At 53.2% G+C, this 11876-nt stretch overlaps 1 protein-coding gene across 1 annotated transcript; it reads left to right on the top strand.

Annotated features, from left to right (window-relative positions):
* The first annotated feature begins 967 nt into the window (after positions 1 to 967).
* On the top strand, positions 968 to 11034 carry LOC142449792 (apolipoprotein L3-like). Its single transcript, XM_075550994.1, has 3 exons — positions 968 to 1120; positions 6101 to 6215; positions 9004 to 11034. The coding sequence occupies exons 1-3, from the start codon at positions 973 to 975 to the stop codon at positions 10235 to 10237; spliced, it is 1497 nt and encodes a 498-aa protein (XP_075407109.1). The 5' UTR covers positions 968 to 972; the 3' UTR covers positions 10238 to 11034.
* Positions 11035 to 11876: the final 842 nt, after the last annotated feature.

Raw genomic sequence — 11876 nt, 5'->3', positions numbered from 1 at the left:
GGCGCACGCTGGCGTCCCTGGCGAGAGGACGTCACGCAGGCACGCGGGGTGGGGCGGGGCTATGGAGGCGGGGCGGGGCCCGCGGAGGCGGGGCAGGGGCAGGGCCTGGGAGGCAGGGGGGGGGGGTTAGTGGGAGGGACCAGGCATCAGGTGAGGGGCCCGGGGCGGCTGAGTGGGGCCAGGATGGTGGGGCGGGAACACATCATCTAAAGCTCTCCGCCCTGCCTGAGGCCATGCGCTCCAGCCATGGAAAGGGAGCTGCTTCTCTGAGAACCTCCCTCCAGCTGCCTCTGAGCAGCTTCGGGGACATGGGATGGGAAGGCGCCAGGTCTTGATCATATAGGTGGGTATGGTCAGGCAGATCCTCCCTTCTCCCCCCACTCGCAGTCTGTCCAGAACTCACCTGCCTACAAACTACCCCCAAACCAAAGTCACCCCAGTTGCCAGAGTCAGCTCCACTTCACTACGCCCCCTGATTCCCGCGTGCGGAGTGGTGCGGGGCTCCACAGGTTTTCCAAGGCTGGGCCCTTTCAGAAGGGGATTTCCAAGCCTTTCTTCCAGGGCTTCCCTACCCACGCACCTGTGCTCAGTATTAGCCAGTCACCTTCTGGCCACAGAAACTATCGACCTTGCCCTTGGAGACTGGAAGAGTTTCTTCCCCCTTGAGATATGGCCAGCATGTTCTTTCCTTTGGGTAAGGAGGGCAGCCTGAAGCCCCCTGGGAGGTTCATCTGCTCTGCCACGCAGGACGCTCAGAGTCAAATCAACAACAAGGGCTTCCCATGCTGGCACATTCCCCTTCTCAGTGGCCTCCTTCTTGTACCCCAGCAGCACTCCGGGACCTGCCCGCTGGGCACAGGGACCCCGAGGGAAGGGGCATCGCTTGCGATCACTAGCCCCTGGCTGAACCCCCAGTCAACTGCGCTGGTGAAACCCATGTAGTTTTACACATGCTGCCCTCCGCAGGAGCCAATGGATCTCAGGGCCCCCCTTCGCCGTCCAGCTCGCCTCCCATCACAGACGACGGATTCTTCTCCCGAGGAGTGGAGCAAAGCCTCCTCCAACCTGAACGCAGCCCCGGGGGCTCCAAGGAAAAGCTCTGAGTCCCAGGAGACACCAGGTGGGATTTCCCGGGCACACGTGGGGGCACCTCCTTCCCGGCATCTCCCGGGTATACTTGGCTTACGTGCTCACCTCTCTATGGGTCATACCTGAGGCTCGGGGGGCAGGAGAGACGGCAGGGAACATAATAAAACACCATTCCAAACTCACTAGTGACTGACTGGCCCTGTGGGTTCCAAGACTGTAACTCTCTGGGAGTACTAAGCCTCGCCTTTCTCGTGCAGAGTGGCTGCTAGTTTCAAACTATTGACCTTGTGGTTGGCAGCACAACCCATAAACCCTATGCCACTGGGGTTCAGGAGAACCAGCCAGATAAGGAGAGGAGGCAGACCAGCCACCCAGAGGGTTTCTCATCTCTCACCCAGTCTGAGCCTCCATTCCGCTCGCCCTCTCACTCTCTCTGCTCCTGGCTGGCCGTGGGCTTTGCACACACTGGCCTCCCCTGCAGCCCTTGCCCTGCTGCCAGCCCAGACTCTCTGTGTGGACATCATGGAGCAGTGAGGGGCTCCACGGGTCACACAACTGGCTTTGCCACGTTCCATGTGTGTGACTTGGACCTCCTTACTGAACTTCATCTGAAAATAGTCCTTCCCGTGTTGGTACAAGCACCAAATACCATGTGTGCCCCTGAACCAGGGCAGTGCCTACCACACAGTAGGTCTTCTCTAAGTGTTGCCATCCTTCCCCTCTGCCTAGAGCCAGGGGAGGGTTTGGGGGATCTCCCCAGCTCCGCACATTGGTTTCTACAGTCACCAGCCTGTGTTCGCTATGACATATGCAAAGTGCAGGTGTCTTGGGCAGGAAGGAATCTCAGGGATCTCACATTCCCTCCCATCCCCTTCCTTGTAGGCACCTGACTCACAGCCACTTACCCCCATCCCCCCGCAACCCCATCATACATTTCCAGATTCGGTGTGGTGGGGCCACTACTTCTCGCCTGGTTTCCTCAGGTAACATGGACTGCCAATGGCCTCTCCCCCCAAATCAACACGTGGTGTTCCCCAGAGATGCTTTCCTTCCCTCCCTGAGTTGCCTTGGCAAACAAATCAAATTCTCTCAGGCAATTACTGACCGCCTTCCCCACCTCACCACCTCACCACCCTGAGTCAACTCCGCATCCTCAGGTTGCAGAACCCAGAAGGCAGAGGTTAGGACCCAGGAGTACTCCAACGGTGATGGTGGAGGACAAGCTCAGCAACCAACATCCCCCAATTCAGCCACTGAACACCCCCTCCCAGGGGAACATTGGTCCAGGCTAACACAGAAGGTGTGGCCCAGAACCAGAGCTGGCTTGATGGCTGTTGGCTTTTCACTGGTGAGAACAAGAAGGTCCCTTGATGAGTCAAGTCTGCTTTAAACATTGGGGGCCACTTAAGTTCCTAGGTGTCCTTGGGATCAGTGTCCTGAGACCTGTCTGAGGGGTCACAAGGATCAGGCTGAGGTCCAGCCACAAGCCCAACTTAAAGAACTCAGCTCACAGCCTGTCTAGGAACTCCCGGATTGGACTCCGTGACAGGAGGGTGTGCCCTGACCTACACGGGAAGAGGCCTAGCAGAATCCAGAGCGTCTCCCACCCTCTCACGCACTGCTGGTCAGCAGGAGGGTCCCCTCACGTGGAGGTGTCCTCAGTGGGTGTAGGTGGAAGTGTTGTTTTAGAATAAGCTGTCTATGTACACTGGACAGTTGAAGGAAACTAAAGCACGGGGTTTCAACATCATCTCAAAGAGAGCGGGCTGCCAAGCAGGCTTTGAGGCTGTATGTGCTCAGCCCCCTGGTGGCTGGCTCTGGGCACTTGCTGGCCCTCGCTGTGAAATGAGAACCAGGCGGTGTGTGAACATGGTAGGACATGCATTTTATAAAAGTCTCGGCACACACATAAACACATACAGGTCCACAGAGCCTTACCTGGAAGTCCACAACCCCCAATTTCTCAGAGCAACCTGTGCGTGTACACAGAAATCCTGAATGCACTGACTTTTACAGTCATGGGATTATGTACAAGTGGTTAACTTAAGTTCAGTGGTTCAAACCACCAGCTACTCTGAGGGAGAACAGTATACAGTATCTTCTGTAAAGATTCCAACCTTGGGAACCTATGGAGGGAGGAAGGGAGGGAATCAAAGAGAGAGCGAAAGAGATAGAGACTGACTCTCTCTGCCACTCAATTGAACCGTTTAGGACCGGGTAGAGCTGCCTCTGTGACTTTCTGAGACTGTACCGCCCAGCCCTTCTCCCATGGAGCGGTTGGTGGTGTTGAACTGCCGACCTTACCGTTAGCAGTCCATCTGGAACCACTGTGTCACCAGGGCTCCTTGGGAATCTATAGGGCAACGTTACTCCCCCTATAGGTTTGCTATGGGTAGCAATTGACTTGATGGCAAAGAGTTTTCTATTTGTTCCCCTTTGCAGGCTGAATTAGTTAAACATGAATGTACTTGATTAAGGTGCATCTTAGACCCTGCTGAGGGTGCACTCCCTGCCGCAAATCTTAAAGATTCTCAGATATGAAACACATCTAGATCCCTGTCTGTACATAATGGTATATTACACGCACACACATGTACACACAGGAGCCCCAAAAAAGCCCACTCTCACTGAGTTGATTCGGACTTATACTGACCTCGGTAGGATTTCCCAGATTATGAATCTTGGGAACTGAAAGGCTTGTGTCAAACAGGAGCACTGGTAGTTCAGTGATTAAAGCAATTGGCTCCTCCCCAGGAGTCTGACAGTTTGAGCCCAGCAGCTGCTGCATGGGAGCAAGACATGGCAGTCAGCTTTGTAAAGATTACACCTGGGAAACGCTGTGGGCGAGTCCCCTGTCATACAGGGCCCCTGTGACTTGGAAACCTTATGAGCGAGGCCCCTGTCCTATAGGCCCCCTATGACTTGGAAAACCTATGGGCGAGTCCCCTGTCCTACAGGCCCTCTGTGACTTGGAAACCTTATGGGCGAGTCCCCTGTCCTGCAGGCCCGTGTGACTTGGAAACCCTATGGGCAAGTCCCCTGTCCTACAGGCCCCCTATGACTTGGAAACTTTATGGGTGAGTCTCCTGTTCCACAGGCCCCCTATGACTTGGAAACCTTATGGGCGAGTCTCCTGTCCTACAGGCCCCTATGACTTGGAAACCCTATGGGCGAGTCCCCTGTCCTATAGGCCCCCTATGACTTGGAAACCCTACGGGCGAGTCCTCTGTCCTACAGGCCCCCTATGACTTGGAAACCTTATGGGCGAGTCTCCTGTCCTACAGGCCCCTATGACTTGGAAACCTTATGGGCGAGTCCCCTGTCCTGCAGGCCCGTGTGACTTGGAAACCCTATGGGTGAGTCCCCTGTCCTACAGGACCCTATGACTTGGAAAACCTATGGGTGAGTCCCCTGTCCTACAGGCCCCCTATGACTTGGAAACCTTATGGGCGAGTCTCCTGTCCTACAGGCCCCTATGACTTGGAAACCCTATGGGCGAGTCCCCTGTCCTATAGGCCCCCTATGACTTGGAAACCCTACGGGCGAGTCCTCTGTCCTACAGGCCCCCTATGACTTGGAAACCTTATGGGCGAGTCTCCTGTCCTACAGGCCCCTATGACTTGGAAACCCTATGGGTGAGTCCCCTGTCCTACAGGGCCCCTATGACTTGGAAACCCTATAGGCTAGATCTCTGTCCTATAAAACCACTATGACTTGGAAACCCTATGGGCGAGTCCCCTGTCCTATAGGCCCCTATGACTTGGAAACCCTACAGGCTAGATCTCTGTCCTATAAGACCCTTATGACTTGGAAACTCTATGGGCGAGTCCCCTGTCCTATAAAACCCCAAGACTTCCAAACGATATGTACGAGCCTCCTGTCCTGCAGTGCCTCTATAACTTGGAAATGCTACGGGCTATATCTCTAGCCTATGAGACCCCGAAGACTTGGAAACCTTATGTGTGAATCTCCTGTCCTATAGGACCTTTATGAATTGGAAACCCTATGTGCGAGTCCTCTGTCCTATAGGGCCCCTGTGACTTGGAAAACTTACGGGCTAGATCTCTGTCCTTTAAGACCCCAATGACTTGGAGACCCTATGGGCTAGTCCTCCTCTGTCTTTTTGGTGCCTTATGAGGTAATCCTCCTCTGTCCCATTGCACATGTATAAGGAAATCTCCCTCTGTCCTTGAGGACCCCTATGGGGTCATTGTCCTCTGTCCTATCAGACCCCTTTGGGGTAATCTCCCTATGTCCTTGAGAACCCCTGTGGGCTAGTCCTCCTTGTTCCTGCAGGATCCCTATGGGGTAATCCTCCTCTGTCTCATTGCACCTTTATAAGATAATCTCCCTCTGTCCTTGAGGACACCCCTATGGGGTAATCTTCCTCTGTCCTAACGGATCCTAATGGGGTCATCCTCCTCTGTGCTAGTCCTCTGGCCTCGAGGACGCCTGTAACGTGGATTTGACTCAAGAGCAATGGGATTTAGGTGGCACAACCCGTTGGTGCTCGGCTGGTAACCAAACGTAATGACACAAGGAAGGGAAGCCTGGTGGCCTGCTTCCTTAAAGGTGACAGCCTGAGGCCACCATGTAGCTCGCAGGATACCACCAGTCAGGACCGACGCGGCTGCGCAATTAACAGACAATGTTGTGTCTGAGTCATTCAAACAAACAACCATGTCCTTCACTCTCTTCACAACTCTGGTATTTTCCATCCCATTTTCTCTGTAAAATGTGTGCCCAGCAGCTATGCCACAACTGAACCGTGCTTGTCCCCTGTCACAGCAGCCACCTTGGGCATCTTCCCTGTTGAGGGACAGGCAGGCTCTCTGGCACCTGAGCTGACAATGACTTGTTCCTCCACAAAGGGCCGAGACACTTGCCAGGTGACTTTACCGAACCCCCCAGCTGCTCGGGAAGATGCGCGCTGAACCACCTGAGTCCACGCCCCGCCGTGTCTGCTCGGCCACAAGCCCCTCAACCTCATGTTCTTTCTTTTCCCAACTAGACTACGACAGAGCTTGTGAATATTTCTTGGATCTGGTGAGCCACGGGGAGCTGCAGTTCCTGCTGCATGATGAAGAGCAATGGAGAAAACTCGCGGAAGAGGCCAACTTGTCCAGGTACCTCCACAGCGACCCAGGATTGCCCCTAGGTCTGCCAGCTGGGCCAGTAGCCCCCTGGCAGGCACCCCTCCTCCAGGCAGTGTGCTGTGGTTGGGGTGGAGGAGGGTCCTGACGCTCAACAGTCCATGGGGAAGCTTTCCTCCGGGTCACTCGCTGGCAGGGAAGGGCCTTAGCTGAGAAGGGACACAACTTACTCGGGGCTGATGGTCTCTGCCATCTGAGAGCTGTGTGATGTCAGTCAAGATACTCACCAGGCTCCACCCATTCCCTCCCCTGCTGCGGTCCATGGTGAGGACAGAGAACTGCTACTTTGGGATTGAAAACATTAAATCTTTTAAAGGCTGCAGAGAGACTAGTAGTTTTGAGCCACTAACATTATGATGGGCAGCTCAATGGGTAACCAACTAGCCACTGTGGGCCCCTATACTGCTACTGGGGGGACCCTTCATGTCTCGTTTTTACTCCAGTCTTTCTTTTTCTTCCCAAACCCGTGTATTGACCCTGCATCCCCACATCACACAATTCAGTAGTTCCATCGTTTCAAGAAGAGAAGGGCAGCCATGACCACAGTCCATCTTAGTACCATTTCCTCTACCTCATCCTCATTGCCATTAATGTTACTATTATTAGTATGAAATTGTGGCAAAAATACACGCAACAATAACATTCTGCAATTCATCAACTTCTGCATGTCTGATTCAGGGCCATTGATTCTCCTCTTTGTGTTGTGCAACCATTATTGATATCTCTTTACAAATGACTCCACCACCGTTACCATAAACTCTACGCCCCCTGAGAAGAAACTCTTCCTCCTTCACCCATGGCAACCATTGGTCAACTCTGGTTTCTTTTGTTCGGGTAGTTTGCTTCATATAATATTCACACGTCACATGCTTCCTCAGTGCAGTCGCTTTGAAACGGGTTGTCTCGACATCATTACACTCAGCTCTCGCACTGCCTCTCCCCTCTGAATTCACTGCTTGCTCCCTTCTTCCCTTCTCCCACCCGTCCTGTCGCATGAATCATCTCATCAGTCATTGTCGGCATGCACCCCCTTCTTCTGTGCTTCATAAACTGAGAAACCCAATAGAAACAATACAAAGCAAAGAGCAAATTAAAAGGGAAAGAAAAAAAATTAAGCATGGTCGTTACATAATTTCATGTCAACTTGATAAATAAGTCTAGGGGTGGAATCTAGCTGTCAATCAGGTCACAACCTGATGATGCCTCCTTGTGGGCGTGGCCTTCTCAAGAGGATTCTGGGAACTTCCTCTCTTGATTCTCCCATCAAAAGAGGTGGGTCTCTCTCTCTGTTACCACCCCCAGGAGAGGAGCCCCTCCCATGGGGATAATGCTGATGCTCTTGTTCACAGGTGTTGTGGACCCCATGAAGACATGACTCCCACAAGCACTGAATGGAGCGAGGCTTTACTCACACAGAAGAGGCAAAGTGAGGTCCACTTGAATAGTGGGCATGGGCTCCCCATGGCCAGAGAGTGTCACTCCTCAGCTGACACCAGTATATGGTCTCCAAGCATCCTGTGTTAGGCTGGGTTGACCTGAGAAACCAATCCAGAACCACTTAAATATGTATAGGACAGAGCTTTATATTGAGAAAACATCCCAGCCCAGTCCAACTCAAGTCCATAGTCTGAAACAAGTCTATAATCCCTCTTCAGACTCATGGAGCCACGTGCAATGATAGAGAATGCAGGGAGATCACACGTTGTTGGGTGCAAAGTCTTGTGGATGCAATGGCAGTGGAAGCATCCCAGTGCTCAGGCAGGTCCCACAGTGGCCTGCCAGCAGGAAGGTGAAGGTTATGGGTGGGGTGGAAGGGAGAAGAGAACGGGAGGTTTCCAAGACCCTCCTTATAAGAAGGCTCCTCCCACAAGCAGGCACCATCAGACTGTAACTTGTTTGGCATGTTGAACACCACACCTATATTTTTATATGTCTTTAAGTTGACATGAAATCATGTAACGAACACACATCCTTTTTGTGATGCAGGAGAAGGAACCCATTCCTTCCCCACAGGGAACAGATAGACCAGAGGAGACGCCCAGGTGTCATCGATACACGCACTTACATAAGGTTTTCTGGGAATGTTCACATGAACTCAGGCAGGAGAGGACGGATGCAGTGATAAGCCACTCTCTGTCTGGGATATGTTTGCATGAATGTGACCCAGAAAGGAGAGCCAGCCCATCCTCTCCTCTTGTCCAAAGAGCCAGGCTCTCACACAGGTTCCTCCAGGCATCCCAGGGAAAGCTAACAGGCTCTTCTTGGACTGACCCTTCCAAATCCTGGAGTGAGAAAACACCTTTACCTACAGGACAGAGCACCTGGAGATGGGTTTGCTTAATGACCTCCTATTCCAGAAGGGCTGTGGAGCACTAGGGGCCCTGTAACGGTCGTGGGTACGAATTGGGCCACTCACAGCAAGGTCGGCAGTTGGAATCCTTCCGCTGTCCTTCGGGAGAAAGACGTGGCTGTCTCCTCCTGTAGAGGGGTGCAGGCCCGGAAACCCACAGGGGCCCTTCCAGCCCATCTCCTCGGGTTGTGATGAGGCAGCATCGGCTTGTCGGCAGTGACTTTGGTTTGGTCTCAGGCAGCACCGATGATGCCCACTGGCTGTGTTCACACTGAGAAAGAACTTCGTGGCTTCTGTTGGAGTCTGTTCTGTTTGATGTTTAGCATGAGCTCTATGCTTTGTGAAAAATGTCCCTTCACAGGTTCAAAACAACACCTCCCTTCCTTGCTTGCTTCATGTCCGCTGTTACAGGGCTGAGGAAGATGCGCTCTACAAAGTTCTGAGCTGCTTTGAGACAGACAGGAACATGAAAGAGGACGACACACTTCAACAGGACCAGGAGCAGCTGCTTTTGGACGCATTTCCTGGGATGATAAAGGAGATAGAGGAACGAATAAGAAAGCTTCATGCCCTTGCAGACAAGGTTGCTAAGACACACAGGGACTGCACCATATCCCAAGTCGTGGCTGCTTCTGCTGGCGTGGTCTCTGGTGTCCTGAGCATCTGTGGCCTGTCCCTGGCCCCTGTGACAGCAGGCGTTAGTCTTGGCCTCACAGCAGCTGGGATAGGGCTGGGGGCCGCATCTGCTGTCACCAGTGTGTCCACCAGCATCGTGGATCATACAAGCAAGAAGTCTGCAAAATCTGAAGCCAGCACACTGGTGTCGATGGACGTCCACGTAAAGGAGGAGGTTGTGGACGCTGTGTCTAAGGCATTGAAACTTGGCTCCACCACAGTGGACGTGATAAAAAAATCGATAGACATCGAGAAGATCATCTTTGCCTCTAAGCTGGTCCAAAGCGACCCCCGCCTATTTGCCAGTGCCAAGCGTCTCATGACCAATGGAAGCATCTGGGGCAATAGAGCGGGGCAAGTACGGAAAGCCTTTGGAGGCACTGCTCTGGCCATGAGCAAAGGAGCCCGGGTTTTTGGTTTGGTCATGTCAGGTGTCTTCCTCCTGATAGATGTGATCCACCTTGTATATGTGTCAATGCACTTGCAAAAGGGAGCGCCAGAGACGTGTGCTCAGGAGCTCAGGGAGTGGGCCCAGGAGCTGGAGCGGAGGCTGGAGGACCTCACCTGGGTCTATGAGAGTCTGCGAAAAAGCGCTGACTCAGACTCCCTGAGCAGTGCTAGGGGTACAGGCACTGTCCCCCCTGTCAATCTACTTCTTCTGCGATCATCTGCACACCCTCCATCACAGCGCTCTCTGCCTGTTCCTTCAACACCACAACCGAGGCCTCCACGAGGAAGTGCCCGCCCTCAAACATTGTGCTCTTTCAGGAGCTATCCATTTGGGATGAAACTGACAACAGCAACTCAAACACTGAGATGGGAAACTGGGGGAGGGGGGCAGCGAGCTGATGAACGGCTGAGAAAAGGAGGGTGGGCGGAGTCGCACGCTCAAAGGCAGGCATCTGGGCCGGTGACTGGTACAGGCGAGGCTGGTGGGTTGGTATGTGCCCACTGGGTGGATTATCAATAATAACAACTACAAATGACAATAATAAAAGGATGAAGCAGGAAAGGAAAGGTGGAACATCAAATTAGAAATGGGGACCAGAGAGGTGGGAGAACACGTGCAGGAATAAGCAATGAGGACGCTGGAGAGTTGTAATGGGAGGAAGCCAGCGTTGGGATGACGGGAATAGAGGAACGACTGCACTGCGGACTCTCCCAATATTGGTTATTGGCCCGGCAAGAGTGGAGCCTTCCCCGGTGGTGGTCTCCAGCCCGATGTTTCCAGCATCCTCTCTCCTTGGCTTTCCATGGGGGTTGCTCACGGTTGGGCAGTGGTAGAGATGATGGTGAAGATGACGGGGGTGGTAACACCTCAGTGGATGGAGCCTTGGCACGTCTTCTGCCTTCTCGAGGTTCAGCATGTCCTGAAAGCCCAACAGAAGTTCCACGTAGATTCCAAAGGATGCACTGGAACAGTGGTTGCTTGGAGACAAAAAGTAAACCAGATTCCAGGGACATGCTAAACAATTCAGGATATGCCATGGAAACTAACCAGCATGGAGTCAAGAACCAAAACATCTCTGCCTCGGTTTCTTTATCAGCTTATTGGAAGGGGGAGGGTTGTAGAAGTTGCTACTTGTGTTTTTTCGGGGTCCTCCTATCTTGGCTTCTGTAGGCTTTGGTTCAATAAATATTGATTAGTGCCCCAGCTTGTCCTGCATGGAATGATTGTCTCACATGGATTCTGGGTTCTTGACTTGCCATTCCCGTGATGCTGTCTTCCTGGATCTCAGGGATTGAATCCACCACACAACTCCTGCTCCCTCCCTGGGCTCCCACTGTCCCATCCAGGTGTTTCCCTCAGACACCGACAGCCAGAGGCCCCACTGGGTGCGCCAGGAGCACATGTACATGTCGAATTTGAAAGAAGAGTAACTGCATTTTGGGTCCAATGCTCAGGGCCCAGGATTGACACAGAGAACACGAGTCACCTTCGGGATGTGAGGGCTCGATGTGCAGGTGTGAGGGCGGGACAGCAAGGGCCGGACACTGAGGAAAGCTCCTCCGGTCGTCATCTCCCCATCTGGGCTCAGGGCTTCCTACAATCCCCATCATGATTTCTTATGGTCCATGAGCCTAGGAGCATCCTCTGGGTGGGGAGCACCCTTCCTCCACATCTCCGCACCCCTACGCTCAGCAGCTGCCACCTTTTCCTACTCACACAATGGCTGGGGGTGTTGAACCTGGAGCTTGTAGTTAATAAGCATGCACATAACCACTGCGCCACCACGGCTCCTGACCAGTGAGGAAAGGGCTGTGCACATGGAAGGGAAGCGTGGACACTCCAATCTGTCCTTCCTTCTCAGAGCCTCAGCGGGAGACTGAGACCCGGGAACCGTGTACACAGACAGACTCTGTGCTCACGAGTTAGGGAGTCTGGCAGGTGGGGGCTCCCGGGCATGGAGAGAGGTCTTCACGTTCGTGGGCTGGAGATGCACCCCAGTCATTCTCCTAAGCAAAAGTGGTTCCCCACAAAGTCCCCCCGTAAGAATGCCAAGTTTGAAGTGCTGTTTGGAAGCACATGGTGCTTCCTATCCTCTTGAAGGTCAAGTGCTTGAAGGCTAGCTGCCTTAAGGTTCTCTGGCATCAAAAGCAGTCAGACC

Source organism: Tenrec ecaudatus, chromosome 6 (assembly GCF_050624435.1).
Source record: "Tenrec ecaudatus isolate mTenEca1 chromosome 6, mTenEca1.hap1, whole genome shotgun sequence".
NCBI classification, from domain to species: domain Eukaryota; kingdom Metazoa; phylum Chordata; class Mammalia; order Afrosoricida; family Tenrecidae; genus Tenrec; species Tenrec ecaudatus.
This window is presented reverse-complemented; position numbering and strand designations above follow the sequence as displayed.

What these genes read in the sequence shown, in the direction of transcription:
- LOC142449792 (XM_075550994.1), top strand. Translation starts at nt 973, where the DNA reads ATGGATCTCAGGGCCCCCCTTCGCCGTCCAGCTCGCCTCCCATCACAG. An exon ending in TGAGTCCCAGGAGACACCAG is followed by an intron (nt 1,121 to 6,100) that starts GTGGGATTTCCC and finishes TTTCCCAACTAG; the next exon opens with ACTACGACAGAGCTTGTGAA. An exon ending in GAAGAGGCCAACTTGTCCAG is followed by an intron (nt 6,216 to 9,003) that starts GTACCTCCACAG and finishes CCGCTGTTACAG; the next exon opens with GGCTGAGGAAGATGCGCTCT.